At 32.8% G+C, this 20,175-nt stretch overlaps 1 protein-coding gene across 3 annotated transcripts in view; it reads right to left on the bottom strand.

Moving 5' to 3' along the window:
- trh (PAS domain-containing protein trachealess) overlaps positions 1 to 20,175 on the bottom strand; it is a 138,273-nt gene that overhangs the window by 14,646 nt on the left and 103,452 nt on the right. For all 3 annotated transcript variants that reach the window (XM_013310810.1, XM_013310811.1, XM_013310812.1), the window contains 3 exons: positions 18,046 to 18,284; positions 5,688 to 5,764; positions 1,833 to 1,922 (listed from right to left, as the gene is read on the bottom strand). In XM_013310810.1, coding sequence (XP_013166264.1) covers positions 1,833 to 1,922; positions 5,688 to 5,764; positions 18,046 to 18,284 — 406 coding nt within the window. The remainder of the gene's footprint in view (positions 1 to 1,832; positions 1,923 to 5,687; positions 5,765 to 18,045; positions 18,285 to 20,175) is intronic.

The following is a 20,175-nucleotide window of genomic DNA, read 5'->3' as shown; positions in this document are numbered from 1 at the left end:
TAATTTCGTAATGCTTAATTTCGTTTAAATATGTTTTTTCTGAGTCTACACTGTTTTTAGTTTTTTTAATACTGGAGTTTATGCACAACGAAGCTTTTATTATAACTTGCTTACAGGATGTTCACCCCGAAGAAGCCTACTTATTCTCAGCTGAAAATACGAATTGCTGAAAATATCTTTGTGTTTTCGTTAAGCATTTTTCAAAAGGTCTTAAAACATAATTAGCTTTGTTGTATATGCACATTTTTTCTTAATACCATGAGATAGGGAAATTATTTTGTAATAAAAGTGACAACAAAAATGAAGTAGAAATAAAATGATAAAGAACACGAAACGATTCAAAATAATCAGGTATTCTTTTAATAGTTGTGTACAATGCACAATACCTGATTTAAAACAAATGTACGCGATATCTCTATTAAATTCAAATGAACCAACGATGTGATTGTTCCAATCTGGCAAAATAAACATTATTGAACAAACAAGTATGCACGCATCAAATTAAACTTGAAATTTTTTATATATTAAATTAATTGAATTTTAAAAAAAATACTACCCATCTCAGAATCATAAATATTCTTCCTTAGTATCCGTTAATGAGTTATTAACGATGAAAATAAACCAGTTTCCATAGATAACAGTGGTAGAGCCCGCTTTAACATCTTTGCACGAATTGTCCCGACTCGCCCGGTGAAATACCACGACCACACAGAAGACAGTCGTCAAGTGGTAGCAATTCCGCGTTTCGTCTGATGAGTGTGCGTCCCGGAGGTATTTATAATTTAGTCTTCTTTCTCTTCCCACCCTTTTTCTTATAAGGAAAGAATGGGGAGTGGAAGTAGACTTTCCGGATAAGAGAATGCATGGAAAGGGAAAATATTTTCTTTCTGTGCATCCTCTCCTCCGTCGATTAAAAGCCGGCAACGCATATGCAATTGCGTATGTCTATGGGCAACGGTCACTTCGCTTTTCGAGCGATTTCAGGTGGCCGCTCGCTCGTTTGCCGCTCTATGATATAAAAAAAAGGTTTACTTGAATAACAGCTCAATGGTTACTTTTACCTTTGCCTTACGTAAAAAATACATGTTGATACAAAACATTTACAAGACCCTTTCCAGCCCATTTTATAAGCGTCTACCCACGTAGCAGACATAATGCGACACGTGTAGCTTTATCTAAGATCACACCATTACACCGGATGTCTATCCAGCGCCGAAAATTTCTGATTAAATCGTACACTGCCATGTGAAACTTCGAGCGTGCCTCAATGGACTGCATTCAATGTTTTGTAGATTTTACGCCTACAAACTGTAGGCGTTTAGTTAACTATGGTACAGTTTTACGCTATATTTCTGATATTATCTTCATTTGTTTTAGAATCTTGGAGCGATGGTAAGACTACAAGCAGCATGTATGGTTTCTTAGTATATGAATGTCAAATTGGTACAAAAAGTAGAATACGAGACAGATGGCTTTTATATCAAACTAACTGTCGCCCGCGACTCCGTCCGCGTGGATATGTAAAAAAAAACTTAATTAGTGTAGCCCACCCATCCATCCATTCAAAGCACATCCATCTAAACATTCGCATTTATAATATTAGTAAGTTAAATAAAGAGCAGCTCTTCAAGGCATAAATTCGAAAAAAGTAAATAAAAATGAATAAATAGTATCCTATGTCCGTCTCCTGACTCTAAGCTGCCTCCTCACCAATTTTCAGTCATATCGGTAAAGCCGTTCTTGAGTTATAAATAATGTAACTAACACGACTTTCTTTTATATATACAGATAGAATTCGAATCAAAAGAGATGAATTAAAAAGTTATACTTACTTGTGATAAACCTAAATATATTGAGACAGTTTCAGATATGTACAGAAATCTCCCATCCGCAGCGACAGAGAGCGCGAAGCCGTCGAGAGACTGTGAACAAGAAAATACAACGTATTAAATAAATCTGCATACAAAAATCATGTCCTCAATAGGTTATTGCCACTCCATACTATGTTAAGATACTGTAGCTATTGAATGAACCTGTCAGTTGGATCAAACAAAAGAAGGAACTAATAAAATTTAGTTGTAAGGTTGATGTTTCGTCAGATTAATGAAGTGCTCTCTATTCTTGTATTTTAACGTAGATAGGAAGGTTCAAATTATAATACTACAGCAATATTACTAATATTTTATCTGCGGAAGTTAAGATAGATGGTTTGATATTTGTTAGAAGGTATCTCCAGTACGGCTAAACAGATTTCGATGAAATTTGACATAGATGTAGAAAATAGCCTGAAAGAACACATTGGCTACTTATTAAGTTTTTTTTTAAATCTGCGCACACGGAGTGCGAGCGATAGCTACTTTTATATAAATACTACTAAAAGAGATAATATTTTATTGAAGAAATTAAATGTGAAACTATTAGAAACAGTTAAAACTATTGAAATGAATTCAAAGTGAACACAGATGTTTGAAGTTTAAGATCAATGGAGCACTCAGCCAGGTAATAGTCGTGAAATTAATAAAAAAAAGAATAATCCATCGAGCAAAAACTGCTTACGTTCGATTTAGTTTCTTTTCATGTCCGATAGGGTTAGCAAATTATTTCTATATTTAAAAATAATAAATATTTAAAAAAAGAATATCGTGACGTAATTGATTTCTTTAATATGGAGTGGACAAACAACCTAGAGCTATGCTTTTGAAGTAAAAAAAAAATATATAGTGATAATCATACTATAGTAAATAAGAAAATAATTACAATTATTTCGATCAATTACAAGTTTTTGATTAATTTGTGAGAGGTTCATTTACCTTTTTCCAATATATAGCCAGTATTTTTATTCTACGCTATACTTCAGTAATAACTAATTATTTGATCCGGTCATTATTAATTATGATTTAATGATTTCATTTGTAATATTTTTCTGCTGACGTTACTTGAAGCGGAAAACTAATAGCTTCATATCCCGCGTCAATTTTCTATCGACAATAAAAAAGTTACACAAACAAAACTATTCAACCACGAATAGACCTCAATTCGAATATTACAACTAGAACTGTCATATAAAAGCAATCAGTTTTATGACTTTATAATTTACTACGGAGTATAAAACTATTCATTCTAGATATGCTAAATAAAGATTTTTTTTTAATTATTATTTTGGATTATTATCAATATTCTATATTCTAGTATTAAAGGGAAATTCGTTACAAGATGTAGTTGTAATCGGATTCTTATTGCAAGTTTACTGCCGAATTATGCGTTGAAAAACGTCTTGTCGCCTCTTTTACGAGTATTCTTTTTGTCAAAAGTAAGATAGCAATATTCCTTCTTCATAACGCAGTGCTACATCTAGTGATTTACATCTGTGTAAAATTCATTTTCGCGGCAATAAGAAATATAGAATCGGTTATAAGATATTATAAAAAAGACCAGTTTTGCGATTGTTATTTTTTTCACCTCACTTTTTGTCATATTTTAAATGAAAATAAGTAAGTTTACTAGTTGGTAAGTTTAAAATGTGTCTTTGACCGAAGATGATGCGGCATATGAATAAAATAGTATTTTCTTTTGAATTAAAACGATGCACTCGTTTAGATTTAGATTTAAATAATCTAATTTTAATTAAAAAAAACACTACTTAATATAAAACTTATAATATCGGAAATAATATTCGAGGTTGTTTGAATTTCATACTTTTAAGCTTTTGGAAAGAAAGGGTTAAATTTTAATCAAAGGAAATACGTAAATAATATCAGAAATTCTACAGAGTAAGTAAAAGTTTTGAAAATGATTATTTTTTGTACAGTCAGCTGCATAAATATGTGTACATTTATAAATTTGCAGAGACTTGTGCAGATCTTCGGTTTCTAAAAAAGCGCGTTAAAATAAAAGCGTATATAAGTTTTTGAAGCTTTGTAAATGAATATATATTTACGCAGTTGACTGTACAACTATAATGTATACATAAATATCATAAAACACAACACTGAAAACAGTTCTTACACCTATCGAGGTCGGCATCGACCTCAGTTTTTATCAACTCAACAGAATATCACATTATTCGCACACAGCGACCTTTTGTCGCGTTCCTTCATGCGCGTCCTTATTTTTTCCATCAAAACGTACAACTTGTCCCGTAAATACGTTCGCCTAAATTTGATGAGTTTATAAAAACACACAATACAGAGTGGGAATCACGTACTGAGCTATTTTCACGCCACAGAATAGAAAACCACAGCGGCCACAGTAATACAAAGACGGTGAATCGATTGCACAAAATGATAATTTACGTGATCGAATGGTATAATCGATTTTTTAGTATTCAATCGCCATTTAGGTTAACGCTAATGCTTGCGAAGTCGATTTGTCCTTGAACATCAGATTTTACAAAGAAAAAAAAACTAATTTAATAGCTTTTGATGTAACAATGACTCCACTAACTCTTTGTTGTACACTGGAATAGATTTCATTTTGCAATGGTGCGCTAAATTGATAACTCAAGTGATTTACAGTGGGTTTCTGAGACTAAAATCTGTGTATAAAACATACCATCTCTGTCATTATCTTTGACGAAACAGAGATAACATTATATAAACCGGGATTTTGACATCAGAAACCTACAGTTAGTCGTAACTTGCTGATACAGCTTGAGCCAAGTAATCGATCATACTAATACTTAAAAAAAGATCTGCTATACGTAACTATGTGCACATGTCAGTTAAATATTTGTTTAGTTTTATTATTAACGGAATAAATGTAAAATGAGGTCACTATTTCAAATATGTTCCTTAAGTTAAAAAAAAAAATCTTTTCGAAGGCAACTGATATAGATAGCAAAACAAAAATACAGGTTATTAGGATTTAATATACATTATAAAAAAGTTTCTCTTGATTTCACAAATGCATGAAATATAAAAAAAAATACTTTTAGTTGATTTCTATACAACTCATTATCCACAAGGCTACTTAGACTAGTGACGTAAAAACAAATTAACTCGTTCAATAACCAACAATTCAATTGGTCTGTAATTCGGACAACCCTTTTACAACTCTACAACGCATTCGATTAAATTCCGTTATGAAATTTGAGTGAAACCGATAAAAAAAATCTTAAATTGATATTTCGCAACCGCCTTAGTGTGTCGGTCTATTGTATGCATACTATTGAATTGATAAAAAGCATGAAGTTAGCTCATTATTGGTCAATAGCAAAGTCAAGTTCGATGGTGCTTTGTGACCAGTTACCTTGGTGACGAAAGTAAACAAAGTAATTTTTAATTATCTTATTCAATATATCACGAAATATTTATGTTCAAAATATTTAGGTTAGCAATCTAAACGGCGCGTTAGACCTAACTCTATTTAAGGAATCTAACACACGCAGCGTTTTAGTCTTAAAGTGAAGGAATTATAATATAGTAAGATTAACTTCACCAACCGTGGGTTTCTGAGACCAAATTCTCTATTTAAAACACAATGTTATCTCTTCCCTGTTTAACCCTTATTCGAGGATTTTTTTTGTAGCAAATAAACTGTTTTTTTTTTAGGAAAGTCATACTTACGTAATTTTCTCTAAACTAGTTCTACTAATTAGACTATTAGAGCTTCAAAATTGTACTTTTACATTTCTTACTTAAATTCCAAAGCTGTTTTAGTCTTAATGTTTAACATAACGTTCAACTGACCTGGAGTATATGAGTGCCTTGATGCTGCTCGAACAGTTCCATGGCCATGCCCACGGCAGTTCGCCTGTTCTGAGCACCTGTAACAAAAACATCATCTTAGGATATAGAACAACTATAAATCTGTAAACTGTTACGATACGATGCATTGAACTAAACTTATGTTTAGCAGTAGTTGAATTTTTTTTGTCTAAATAAAGAGAAAACCACGATTAAAACTATTCTACTTGTATTGTGGTAGATATGTCTCTTGATACATACTTTATCATCGAAGAAAAAGTAGTAATGTTTGCAAAAATAAGGCAAAAGATAAACCAAAAATTGATGTAGAAATAAAAATTATTAAGCCGTTCGACTACCTAGATTTTTCCATCTATGTTACTTTTAATAAAAATGTTTATTCTTATAATAAAATCAAAACAATAGCCCTTTCTTGTAAACACAGAGGACAAAGAGAAGCGTCCTGTCGTAAAGCAGTCAGGAGTTCCGAGGTAACCCGACGCCGAGCGATAATATCACCGCCGCCTGACACGGTAGCTGCTTTACGAGACGAGCCTCTTCGGTTAAAATGATATTTTCATTAACAACCAACGAACCAAGAAATATGTTTTTTTCAATTTGTGCCTAAATTACATAATTGTAACCCAACGCTCTCTATACTATGAAAAATTTGTTATTTGTAAGTTACATTTCTCTATGATCTAAAATACAGCTCGATAGCCGGCTGTGGAATTCTCTTGATTATTTTATTTCCTGGCTTGAATAATTTTTCATGCATATACCGTACACACACATGCTTATGCGACCACAAAGAAGACCTGCTCTTGACGCTAGAGCATCTACTTATAGATTTCAATTTTTCTTCCGATTAATCACCGGTCTGGCAGCTAAATAGTCATTAAAGAATTATGATTTAAGCGAAAGTGACTGCGAAATGTCATCTAATGACCATTCCGGCAAGGGCTCGTCAGATTCGTGACCGGGGCGTCGTGATGTCGGTGCGGACGGACAAACGCACAGACAAGCACGACTAGAGCTCCGCGGCCTCGCTCGCGTACCCTCACGAACTTATGTAAGTGTTATAACGAATGTTCATCGTGTTATCAATGATATCACGTTTTAGTAGATATTTGGACAATTGCTAACTAGGTCAATTTTGTTCTAGGTGAAATTGCAAATGAACTTTAGAAACATTTTTAAAATACATTCTTATTTGTATTTTGTCAAATATGCGCTTTTTTTTATAACAGAAGGGGGCAAACGAGCAGCGGGAACACCGAGGTGTTCAACGACGCCCATGGACATCAGCAATACCAGAGGAACCGCAGATGCATTGCCGGCCTTTGAGGTGGTGATATGCGCTTTTATAATACGTAATAGTATTTCCTTTGTAATAATATTAATTTATATCTTAACTATATATATCTAGATTGAGATTTCTAGCTAAGAATTTTAGATCTAATCTAAACAAACTTCATTAATCACTACAGTAGCAACCGCCATGTCTTATTTGTCTCAGGAATATAACGAATATGGCCACCTGACATGAACTCTGTGTCGGCATCTTCAAAGCGTCATGTTCTATGTTTTATTGAATTAAAACGTAATAAAGAACACGGCGGTACTATCGCGACATCTTGCGGTTTAAATATGGAACGCAGCCTAAATCTGCCATGTGAACATTTTTATCAGTGTAAAATTTCAGTACTGATGTAGACGGTCAACTGATAAGGTCTGTAATCTATTTTAAACCTTGTTACGTAGACATTAAGGCTATTTTTCTCTGGCTTTTATCTTTAACAAAAAATATTGTACTGTCAGGTCAAATGGTATTTTTATTCTAACATACTCAATGAACTTTAACATGAAATTGCTATAAAATTTATGCAGGATTATGCTTAACTTCAATAAGACATTTTGATGTAAACCAAAAATTCTAATTGCCTTTTGTACAACTGCTGTAGAAGTTCAAAACAATAACACATGTGTAGCCGGTTTTTTCAGATTTAAATTTTGGTTTCAGAAGTCCTTACGAAGTTTACTTTTGTAGAGACAAACGAGCTGCGATCAAAGCGTTTATTTCTATGCTCCAACCCTAAGTCGCGAACAAATTTTTATGAGGGCGACTAAGACTCGGCATAATTTTCTCATTACTGTCCGCAGTGTGGCATTACCCTTAAGTCTGACACTGTCGTCATTATGACAATAATTTAGGAAGGCGTTAGCCGAAGTTAATAAAGTTATAATATTAATAGATGTTTGCAGAAGATAATATTTTTCGCAAGTTATTAAAAACTAGCTGTCGCCCGTTATTCTGTTCAAGCTTAAAATACTTAATTAGTATCGTATGTGTTCTTCCATATTATGTTCTACATCTATACCAAATTTCAGCGAGATCCATGCAGCTGTTCCGGAGATACCTTCAAATAAACATCCATCCATATATCCATCCTTCTAAACATTCGCATTTATATTATTAGTATGATTATTTTAAGAAGTGAAATAATCGTACTAATAGTATGTTTAGTAAAATATGTTACGCTAAGTTAGAGTTTAGAAAATACACCAAAAATTGTATGTTAAAGTTATAAATACGATATCGTCTTTGCCTTTTACCAATCAGCAAATAAAAAACTACTCGTATGTCTTTACATTTTAAGTGTCCATTATTTTGATATAAATTAACCATGATACGATAAAATGAACTAAAAATTCGCACATAAAATGGCGGTTTAAAATTAAATACCATATATTTCCCCTACCAATACATATCGAAACCACAGCGTCAATGTTGACTAATCAAACATCTTCGGTGGTGTTTTGGCAGAAAAAGCAATAATTTAAGGGTATTTGCCCATTCCTACATGCGGACACTGTGCCAACACGGACGTGGGGTCGATATTTTCACAAGGCGAAATTAAATAAAACTCACCATCTCCTAATAGGAGGGTTGGCAGAAACTTGACCGGTTGCGACTTAAATAAGTGACGAAATATTTTGATGTCTTCTATACGATTCTATTACATTTAAGAGATGTTGTAGTTAGATAATATTTTAAGATAAATTAATATTACAAGAATATATGATTGAAGATATATCTAAAATTTTAACTTAAAATTATTTTGATGTTTGACCTAAGTTAATGTCAATAAAGTACTAGGAACGTTACTTAATAATGACTTGATACTCATACGCGCAAAAATTATCTTTTTTAAACAATATTCTTATTACTCCATCTTATTCGTGCAACGATAAATACGTCTTTAGAATCTTCATTTATAATGTTAAAATAGTTTTGCATTTCTTTTGAATTTTTTGCAAACGGCAAAATCTTCCCTCAAAAATAATACAAATTGCAAGCGTTGATTACCAACCCCCAGGGGCAGCACTTGACCGGAACCCGCCGACTCTAATGAAGAATTACCGCCCTTTGTGGCTGAGCCTCTCCTCACGAGAGCCATCGATTCATCGACTAGTTTAAGTAAGACCAATAATAAAGAAAATAATAGCTTTATTTTAGAAGCGCAATTAATTTATTTACTTTTAATTTTTGTTTAAATAAAAGTGTTAAGATATTATTTTGATTATCAAGTCTATAATAATTCAAACGAGCATTTTTTTTGTAAAGCCTATATCAAAAGAACTATATTGAACTACTTTATTGAAAAATAAATAATTTATTTTGCTCCAAACATCGTTAAGTGAATTAGGTATCTTTGGTTATTTATTTGATCATGTCATATCAGTATTTATACGTTTGTTCTCTAAGTGCTGATTGGATGGAAAATATAAAAATCACAGACAGTGGACAGTAATGAATTGTAACTAACCAATTACACGGGCTGATAACCCTTCAACCGCCGTCACGGGGTCGACTCGGTCGAACGGGGATCGATCGATAGAAATAAAAATAGCTACAAAATCCCGGAAAACGATGCTGCATTCGGAACACGTACTGTCAATATAGAATGGCGCAGGGTGATGATTGTGATGCACCGACCGCTGGGACGACGCACAGAAATGGCGCTTACAAACTCTATATTGAAAATAAAACGTCCACTGTATAAAGAAAATGGCTATAACAAAAAAAATACCCATAACTATAAAATTTTATTGATTTTATTATTAACTAATTCTTTGAAAATAAAAAGACTTTTGTTTATTGTAATGAGTAAGTTTATTTGTCATGATTATTTTTCATTTTCTTTAATATCCTATATTTATTAAGTAAGTGTAGTTATCACTAAAGATAAAATAGACAAGAATAAAGTAAGAAAAAAAGATCCGGACCTATTTCACGTATATTCCGGCTTAACCCGTGTGTTGTCGCCGGCTACGGACGCATTTTCTCTTTATTTATTGTTATTTTTCTATTTCGCCGGCAGATGTGCCATTGCATGATTTACGGTGGGCAAGTATTAAGGAAGGTACGAGAATTATAACTCATGTTCCATTTGGTCAAGGGATAACCATGTCAACTTTCTACGTGTTTATTTATAGTTTAGATAAAACAAACAAGATTATTGATGAGTTAAAAATATATGCTAAAACAAATCGAGATATATAGATAAAAGTGGACCTAGTACGAATATTTGTGACAATCACTATCGTATCCACTACGTATTGGACGTAAAGTTCACCAAAAATCTCGTACTAAGTTTGACATAAATGACACATAATGACACAAATATTCGTGTTACACCCACAGTCAAGTTTGAAGAGAAATAACAAATGATATCTGCCCGATGTAAAAATGGTAAAGAAAAAATAAATGCAATGGAAGTATTGCAACTTAAGAGATTATCAACGTGAACTGATTTGTTCTATAGGTAAATACTAGTAAGACGATAGTGCCTTTCGTTTTTCATTGGATTGAAATGTAATTCCAACTTATAATAATAATAAAGCCTTTATTGCTAAAGAAAATTAGTTTTACAAATTTTTATATTGTATATTTTTTTTTAGTTACATAAACAGTAAATAATATTGAGTATCAAAAAAAAATAATTTTGAACCGGAGACTGCTATCCTTAATCTACAGCTTGTCCTAGGACAAAGGCCTCCTCTAAAGATTTCCATTTCTGTCTATCCCTGGCTTCTCTAATCCATAAACGACCTGCAACTTTTTTGAGGTCGTCTTCCCACCTCTTTACCTGTTCCTTTCCAACTTTACTCTTAGACAAATGTTGGTGATTTATTTTTCATATTACGTTCTCTTATGTCACGCAAAAAATAAAGTAAACGTTCAATATAACTGTACTTTTTTTACATGGAAAATCCACGTTTCGTGTAATTTGACAAACTATTTAATTTCATCTGAGCAAGGTTAACAAGAGTCAGTCGCTTCGTAGAAACCTATTGTTAGCATTTTTCAATCTGCACTGACAATAGTTTTAAAGCACAACTTTGTCGAAATTATAACAAACAAAAAATGGCAAATCATTAACAGCGTAAGACATTTTGCACAATTGCTTATTGCCTTAATTCTTTTGACGTAGTTTATAATTTAATATTTATAAAGTAGTATTTAACACGTACTAAAAAGACTATCTTTTGTTATAGAACGCGTATTTCCTGCCTTTATTTAGCAGATGACAAATAAAGGAATATGAAGGTTACTATTGCTTACATATCTAGTGGGTTATTAAATATTTTTTAAAGCTACACCAAATTAAGATACAAATAATATAGTTGTCAATTACATGGTTACATATAAATTTTGAAATCTGCATTTTTTAAACACGTGTATATTTCAAAACACGTCTTTCTTCTACGAGCACCGGCGCCCTAATGTCATAAATCAACCGTGCTGCCACCAAACGGCAATATGGGGAACGAAACATGTGTTTACCCCGGAGTTAATTTGTCGAATTTATCTCCTTGTCTCCTGTTATTGTATTGAGAAATATTACGTTCCGGTGACTTATGCGGTTACATTTCTGAACGCATATATCAACAATGTAGAAATAAAACTTTCAAGAGATAATTTACTTCTCTGTGATTGCCTTATTTGCTGAGATTAAGAAAAAAAGAAAGTTAAACAGGACTTTACTACTTTGACAGTTTAATTACAATATTAAAAAAAATATGACGAATATAGCATAATACTAAGGGCGTCGGTGGCTCAAGGGTTTAAGCACTTTACTTGTAACCTGTAGGCCCTGGGTTCGAATCCCGCCGTGTACTAATGTGTTTTTCCATTTACATATGTACGAACCGAAGTTTTTACGGTGATTCAAAACATCATGATGTAACCTGCATATCTGCGAAGACATTCCAAGATATATGTGAAGTCAACCAACTCGCACTTGGCCTGGTTGACTATGGCCTGGTTACTCCTAACTTAGGGTAGGCTCCGAGCCCCTCAGTAGGTACATATAGTCAGCTGATGATGAGTACCAGATAATCTATTTGCACAATATGTCATGTCATAACTAGCTTCAATAAAAGCTTGTCAATTATTATCATACGTGACGCATTGTACACTAATTTGACGTAACCTGACAATTATGTTAATTTAAATACGTTACATTTACATTAAATTCTAGTTTAATATAAAAACAATGCTATTATAAAGTAGATGTATAATCAGCTTTATGTAGAACTTAATGCTTGATGGTTTTAAAATGGATTTGTATTTTCTAGTATAAAACTATTCAAACTTCATCACTTCAATGTTTCAATTTAGAAAAGTTGTAAGTGAACATATACCGCTAACGCCAGCCAGATGGCCTAGACTCTAACAAGGACAACATATCACAAAATCAGCTGACCTAAAATTCTTACTTTTAAAACGTTGCTAGCTCCCGTACCAACAGGCCTTTTATAAAAAAAACATATTTCTTTCATCCGACACCAAAAAAGGTCACAATTTGTCTGTATCTTGTTAGTATCAGAATCTTTAAATGGGCAATTATTTACATATTATGTGTAGATATGTTTTTCATACCAAATACCTACTAAGACTTTGACTACTTAGGACTCAAAAAATACTATCTTACTAATCTTCCTATAATAATATTATAAATGTGAATGTTTAGATGTATGGATGGATGCGTCCCGGAGGCCTAATTTAGTCCTCTTTCCCTTCCCACCCTTTTCTTATAAGGAAAGGATGGGAAGTGGAAGTGGACTTTCCGGATGAGAGGATGCATGGAAAGGGAAAATATTTTCTTTCTGTGCATCCTCTCCTACGTCGATTAAAGGTAGGCAACGCATACGCAATTGCGTATGTCTATGAGCAACGGTCACTTTGCTACTTCAGCGATTTCAGGTGGCCGCTCGCTCGTTTGCTACCTTATGATATAAAAAAAAATTGTTTGAAAGCATCTCCAGAATGGCGGCATGGATCTCGCTGAAATTTGGCAATACATATAGAACATAGTCTGGAAGAACACAGGCTACTAATTACCTGACTGCTAGTATAGAATAAAATGGATTAACCACATTGTAGAATATCGTATTTTACGTATCTTATACATCAAAGATTTAAACAAAAGATTATTAAACGAAGCAGAAAGATATTAAATAATGTCGACGAATGTAAACAATATTACATTACAGTTTATAAGTTTATTTTTCAATCACGTATCGATACCAACATTGTATCATTGTTTTACATTATTTACCTAAGCATTACATCGTAATATATGTCTATATAATTAAGATGAATGTGCATTTAATAGTTATCTATAAAGATCTTAGTATATTCATTTGTTCAATGATAAATGCTTTTTAATAAATAAAACGTAAGAGAAACTTTCCATATAAATAAATATTAATATGTAAAATTCTAATTGGATTTCTTTAATAATGTATATGATATGAAATAGAATATATTATGAAATCTATAAAAAAGACTAATTAACGAACTGATTGACTAATATACATATAAACTGAATATACGTTTAATTAATTTACATCCTTATTTCTATGATTACATAAAGTCTTAAATCTATGATATAAAATAAAATTAAAAAAAAACGAATAATTAACTAAAATATGTTATTAATTAATTTTTATTATCATATTATAATAAAAAAACTTTCACCCACGACTCCATTTGGGATAATTAAAAAAAATGATAAATAGCCTATGTGTTCTTCCAGACTATGTTCAGAGATACCTTCTAACAAACATCTATCCATCTAAACATTCGCATTTTATTAGTTTATAGAATTAACGCAGTAGTAACATTGTAAATAGTTACCTACGAGTAAAATACTAAAGCCGCGAACAGTGTAACATCAATTAAACATCCAGACGAAATTGTCAAACGAACCCCAACATAATTTGAATAAAGCAAGCGAGTCACGTTCACCAAATAAGCAGTACTAACAAGCGGCATATCGCTTGCACTGATTGTTAATTGATTAGATTATAAATTTTGGCCCAATTCATCAGCCATTGTCCCCCGGGATACGAGCTCCGCCCTTTTTACTTAATTAAACTTTTTAATAGCGGTCTCTTTTACAATTTAGATGTTGACAGTTGTATTATTTGATAATCCTGTTATACGTTTGTTCTACAGATTATTCTGATTTTGCAGTAAGATATGACATGATAGAGTATTTTAGTATACGTTCTGTTTATATTTTAGTATTACCTGATAATTTATAAGCAAATTTTTATCGTATTATCTTACTAATATTGTAAATGGGAATGCTTAGATGGATGGATGCATGAATGTTTGTTTGAATGTCATCACATCACCAGAACGGTTGAACGGATCTCAATGAAATATTTCTAACTACTATTTATGATTTTTTTTTTAATTCCGCTTGGACGGATTCTCGGGCGACAGCTAGTCATCTATCAATTGACTTTACTTTTTACTTATAAATGCGAATGTTTGGATGGATATTTCTTAGAAGGTATGTCCAGAACAATTGCATGAATCTCGCTTATATTTGGCCATAAAACATAGCCACATAGGCTACTAATTAAGTTTTTTAATTCCGCGTAAACGGTTTCGCGGGCGATAGTTGGTGATTCTATGAGAAAATTTATTATTGACTACAATGTCATTGTTAAATTTTAAATAATTTGTTTACTAGACGACTTCGAATCTTTATTACAAGTGCATTGCTCTCATGTTATACTCGACTATCAATCTCAAATGGGACTTTACGATATATCGATGGGTATTTTGAAATCCTCTAAACAAAGTCTTTATAGCGTACGTGAGTGCGTTTGAAAGTTCAGTATTTACCTCCGATTCGCAACCAGATGTCGCATCTCCCCAACTTGTTTGTATTTTATCGTTGTCAATTTTATTTGAATGTAAAAAATATAAGTTGAACTCAAGTAGCAGTTGTAGCTGTTAACTTAAACGTTATATTTAAATATGTTATTTAAACATATTATATTATGTTGTTAACAAAATTCATAATTTTGGTAAAATTATTTTTATTTTGTTAATAAAAGTTGGCGGCAATCGAGCGGCGGGAACACCGAGGTGATCAACGACACCCATGGACGTCTGCAACACCAGAGGAATTGCAGATGCGTCGCCAGCCTTTAAGGAAATGGTATGCTAGCTTCTTGAAGGTCCCTAAGTCGTATTGGTTTGGAAAAACCGCTACAACTACATTTGTTTGGATTTTCTAGTAACTTGCACGCTGAAGTTTAATTTTGACGGTATAGTTAAATTCATAGAAGTCATTAAGATTATTTAGGAAAATCATATCATTAAATTCAAATCCAATTGTAATTTGGTAAAATATAGTTCGAAAAAAAATATTCATAATATAATAAAATTTTGATTTAAGAAGTTTCCCTTAATTTTAACAGAAAACACTTAAATTTTTGAAAGAAAATATTATTACCTTTTAAATATCGTAGTTTTAAAAAGTCCATAAATACTATAAAATACAGAAATGTGTATTTTAATATTTATAGGTAGGAGAGCTTTGAATTGAGTTAAAATGACAGCGGCGGGCGTAGTGATTCGCCCCGTGGTCGCATTAGTCGCATTAGGGGATGAAATTGGATTTGTTCGCGGGACGTTTTATTGGTACAATTGTTACGCATTTACCCACCGAGTGTGTGTTAAAAAAGCTCCTTTGTCAAGCACACGTAATATAGTAGTATATTCTACATTTATTTTTGACTAAAATTTATTTTTCTCGTAAATTTGGATTTAAATAAAAATTATTTTTAAATGCGCTCATATGTTAAGGCACGGAACGCAAATTATTTGAAATTTATATCTATTCTATGTTTGGTGATGTCATAAAATAACGCAGCGATAATTTATATGTTGGTTTTAACTATAATATGCAATGAGCGTCGACGTGCTGAACTGTGCGGAGCGATGTAATCAAAAGTATAGCACACTACACTATGTCCACTTCTTCTTGTATGCCAAAGTCCTGGAGATTCCTTTAAATAAACATCCATCCATCTATCCATCCATTTAAACATTCGCAATTATAATATCGGTTTTAATGGGGCTACACGCACGATACGAGCGGTAGCGGAGTAGTACTAATATTTAATCATCCCGCTCAACCGTCGCGCCGCCTCATTGCTAATTTCGTGCCCGCGAACTAAAAGAGGTATGCTGATTTAATTATTTTAAAAAGTTAGATGCCTGCCTTTACTGTTATAAATTCTATTTAAGGACCTAATTTGTCGATACATGCGTATGATGTGCTAAACTACGAAAACATTAACCTCCTGTTAGTTGACAAAACAGGAAAAAAATCATGTATTGCCCTTTGTTAATACTCGAAACGCATACTAAAACCAATGTGGATGTAAACATCGAAGTACCCGTCAGTCATGTTTGAAAGAACTGTATTTCCCTATCGCTAATGGTTTCACACGAGGACAGAACAGTGTGCCAGACTAGTAATTTACTATAAAGTATTGTAAAGAGATTTGTCGGTGCAATTTTCGTTCGATAGGCGCTGCATAAATCTCATACGAATATGCTTGTTGTCGATAACAACTTTCCTGACTACGTTATCACAAATTCTTGTATTAGGCCCACAGTTTTGTATTACCCTAGAATTCCATTACCATGGGGCTTCTAACAATAGTAGTACTGTTCTGTCTTATTAATTTGTGCTGTCCTCGTGTGAAACAAGTATAAGGAAATTTATTTATTTGAGACGCTGCGGTGAATCAGTCCCTAAGGTTCGTTTATTTGCGCGTACGGCTCGCTTGTCAATGTTTGTGATTTTCCCCAAGGCACGGCATCCAGATATTTTTTATCGTACTAATATTATAAATGCGAATGTTTTGATGGGTGGATGGATGGATGGATGTGTGTTTAAAGGTATCTCCGGAACGGATGAATGGATCTCGTAGAAATTTGGCAGAGATGTAGAACATAAATTAGAAAAACACATGGGCTACTTTTTTTTAATTCTGCGCAGACGAAGTTGAGGGCGACAGTTAGTCATTTATAATCTTATAAGTTCCTAACAATTTGATAAACTGATTAATTGTAATGGATGGCTGTTGTTTCTGTTTTTCAGTACTTTAATGTGAGTGTTTTGAAAATAAATATTAATTGATCTATAGAGTTTGGAAGTCTGATATAAAATTTAAATTTATAACTCAGTTCAAAGTTTGTATATGTAAATTGAATAACTATTATTTCTCATCTTTTGCAAATTAGCATTTTTTTCTTAAATTTGAAATTGCAAATTTTTTAAAATATATTATTAGTTTCAGTTAATATGGGCAAATAAATAATCCATATATTACTGAAGTCACTATGCTTAAAGAACAACAATATTACAAAATTTCTAACAACTATTTTCATAGTAATAGTTATAGCTATACAAATTTATTTCGCTGTCTGTACAAGGGTACGCGGTAACTCTGTTAGCGTCGACAATGACTTGACGAAGGCAAATCAGATTTGCGAACCCTCCCGGTTATTTTAAACCTACTCAGTCATTTTGCATAGTTTTAGAGGGGACGTTTGTGGGCATTTCTGTAAACTAATTGAATGGATTGTTGGAATTAAATTTCATTAAAAAAATACACGATTAAATTTGACTATAAAAATATGTCTTCAATAAACATATTTTTTCTACTTAAGTCTTACGTTTTAATATCAATATATATTAGTATTTTTTAAAGACATGAGTCATTGCACACAAATGGAAAGTTTAATAAAATTCTAGTTATTTTTTAAAGATGTCAGCAATGCGAATACGTATAAGTGTTAAGGCGACTTCACACTCTCTCTCCTGTATTAAAAATAAAAAGACTGACAACATCCGATCGATCTTTTTGATTCACTTAACTAGCTTTTTCCGTTAGGACATCCATTCGGCCGTTGTGGAGATACCTTCTAACTAACAATATTTGTAAGACGTAAGATTACTTATTAGATACGTACCTTTGAGGGCTTTACTGGTGGGAGGAGGGTCGCGACTCCACGGTGGGTCTCCATGTCCCGAGAAGTCTCGTAGCTTGAGGTAGCTGATGGTAAGCCTGATGATGGAGGCCTTGTCCAATTGGCTGGTGATGGCAGCCGGCAGTGGCAGCATCTTCGCCAGCTCGTAAAACTCATAGTTCTCCTTCCCACGCCTCGATCGCGCTGCATCTCGACTCTTCTCTTTTCTAAGCTCGAGGATGCTGTAAACGAAGTATTAGGTTAGTTGATTTGCTAATAAATTTCTGTAGGCGTCTAATGCTAGTCAGTCTTGTTATAACCAGTGCCTCCTTGATACCGTGGTATCTTTAGAAAACATGATCATTTTATAGGTTATTTGGTCATGTTAAAAGTCATATCTTGTAGAACTTTGCCGTTTCTGTTGCTTTTGGCTCCACTCATTGCCGTGTGAGTTTTGAATTTTCTACATTTTTTACTCTTATTAGATAACATACAAACATACCAGTAGGGTTCTTATTGGCGTATGTTCTATAAATACTATATTCTACGTCTTTATTTTTTTAAACGCCCACTTTTTCTTTACAAAGGCATTTTCCTGTCTAGTTTAATACAAATTAATAAGAACAAAATAAGCTTTTAGGAATCATGTTATTGGATTTGAAGGTTCTTGGTAAAAACAGATGAATCCTTGAAGTAAGTCGAATGGGTGTGTACACCCGGCCACAACGCCACACCCACGCCACGCCCGCGGGCGGGGTTGCTAATGAGCTCTCTGTTTTATCATTTATACTTATAGCGCTTTATTTAAAACTGGCTTTTGGTCATTTACATTTCAAACTATTTGGTGTCGCTCACAACATAATGTGTTAGAGCGAGACAGATTCCTTTATTTGACCAAGCTATTTTTTTTTGTTAGTTAATTTGTTTGATTTGGTCATTTATAAGCTGTGTTATTGCTAAGGATATCAAGTGACGTGACAGGCTTAGTTTATTGACGTTTATGTATTTTATTACATCAAATTACCTTAACAAATTGTTAGTTACCTATATTTTAATCAGATTTAAATTCAATAGAAGTATTCTAATGCGAGTTTCCATTGTCGAAATACTTATGACAAACAATATTGTTATCTGGTTTTTCCTCAAGAATTGAGAAAGATGACAAGGTTTATACGCAGTGGAACTCTACGGTTCAAAAAATTAGATATTTAATAATACAAAGTTTCCATAGTAAATAATTTTAAGAGTACACGATGGTAGAATGAAAGCAAGAGTTCAAATATTATAAAGAGGAAAATTGTTTGTATTGAATAGACTCCGAAACAACTAAACCTATTTTAAATATTATTTCACTGTTGGGAAGCTACACTATCTTTGTGACATGGTCTTTATGTCACCATGACACCAATATTCCTAGATTCTTTTATATAAAATTCCGGCGCTCAGTCATAACGAAAAACCGTGGTATTGTAGGTTGGCAATAAAACTCTTTTCTCCATTAGCCGGGTTACAGGCGGAGTGCTTAGCTTGCGAACATTCGATAGCTTGGTTTACGATCGCCCTCGATTACTGGACCCCGAGAGTGCCTACTTTATTGTCACCTGAGTAAGGTCGTTGGAATGGAGAGACATCTAGAGACAGTAAAATCTTTGCACGACAAAGCGGAATATTTGTGTCTTTTAAGGGAATAATAATTAAGATTACTCTAATGACAATTCTTTGTAGATGATGTAACCAACATTTGGAGTTATTTATTTTATTAAAAATATTAGAAATTTTATTTAGATGTTTTTATTTTACTCATAAACTAAACTTGTAAAAAACTTTCAGAATTCCAAAGAGGTTTTATTTTTTAAAAATAATTTAATGTTAAACTCTTCCAAATAGGTTCAATTCAAATGGTATAAATAAGTCCATAGCATTTCCTTATCAGAGCTCAAGTGTAGTTAAGGGACTAATAACTCTTAAAAATAAAGAAAGCCTACAAAATCCCTTCAAACGATATAAGATCAAATTTTCCGATACACGAACTAAACGTTTTAAGTATAAACAACCGGAGCATTGTGTGTGATTTAATGTTACCCAAGGGTTTGGTCAGTTTTGTAGGGGCATTAAATTGTTTAAAATAAGTTA

Source organism: Papilio xuthus, unplaced genomic scaffold, assembly GCF_000836235.2.
Source record: "Papilio xuthus unplaced genomic scaffold, Pxut_1.1 DF827714.1, whole genome shotgun sequence".
NCBI classification, from domain to species: Eukaryota; Metazoa; Arthropoda; class Insecta; order Lepidoptera; family Papilionidae; genus Papilio; species Papilio xuthus.
Note: the sequence above shows the minus strand (reverse complement) of the source record. Positions and strands in the feature narration are given on the sequence as shown.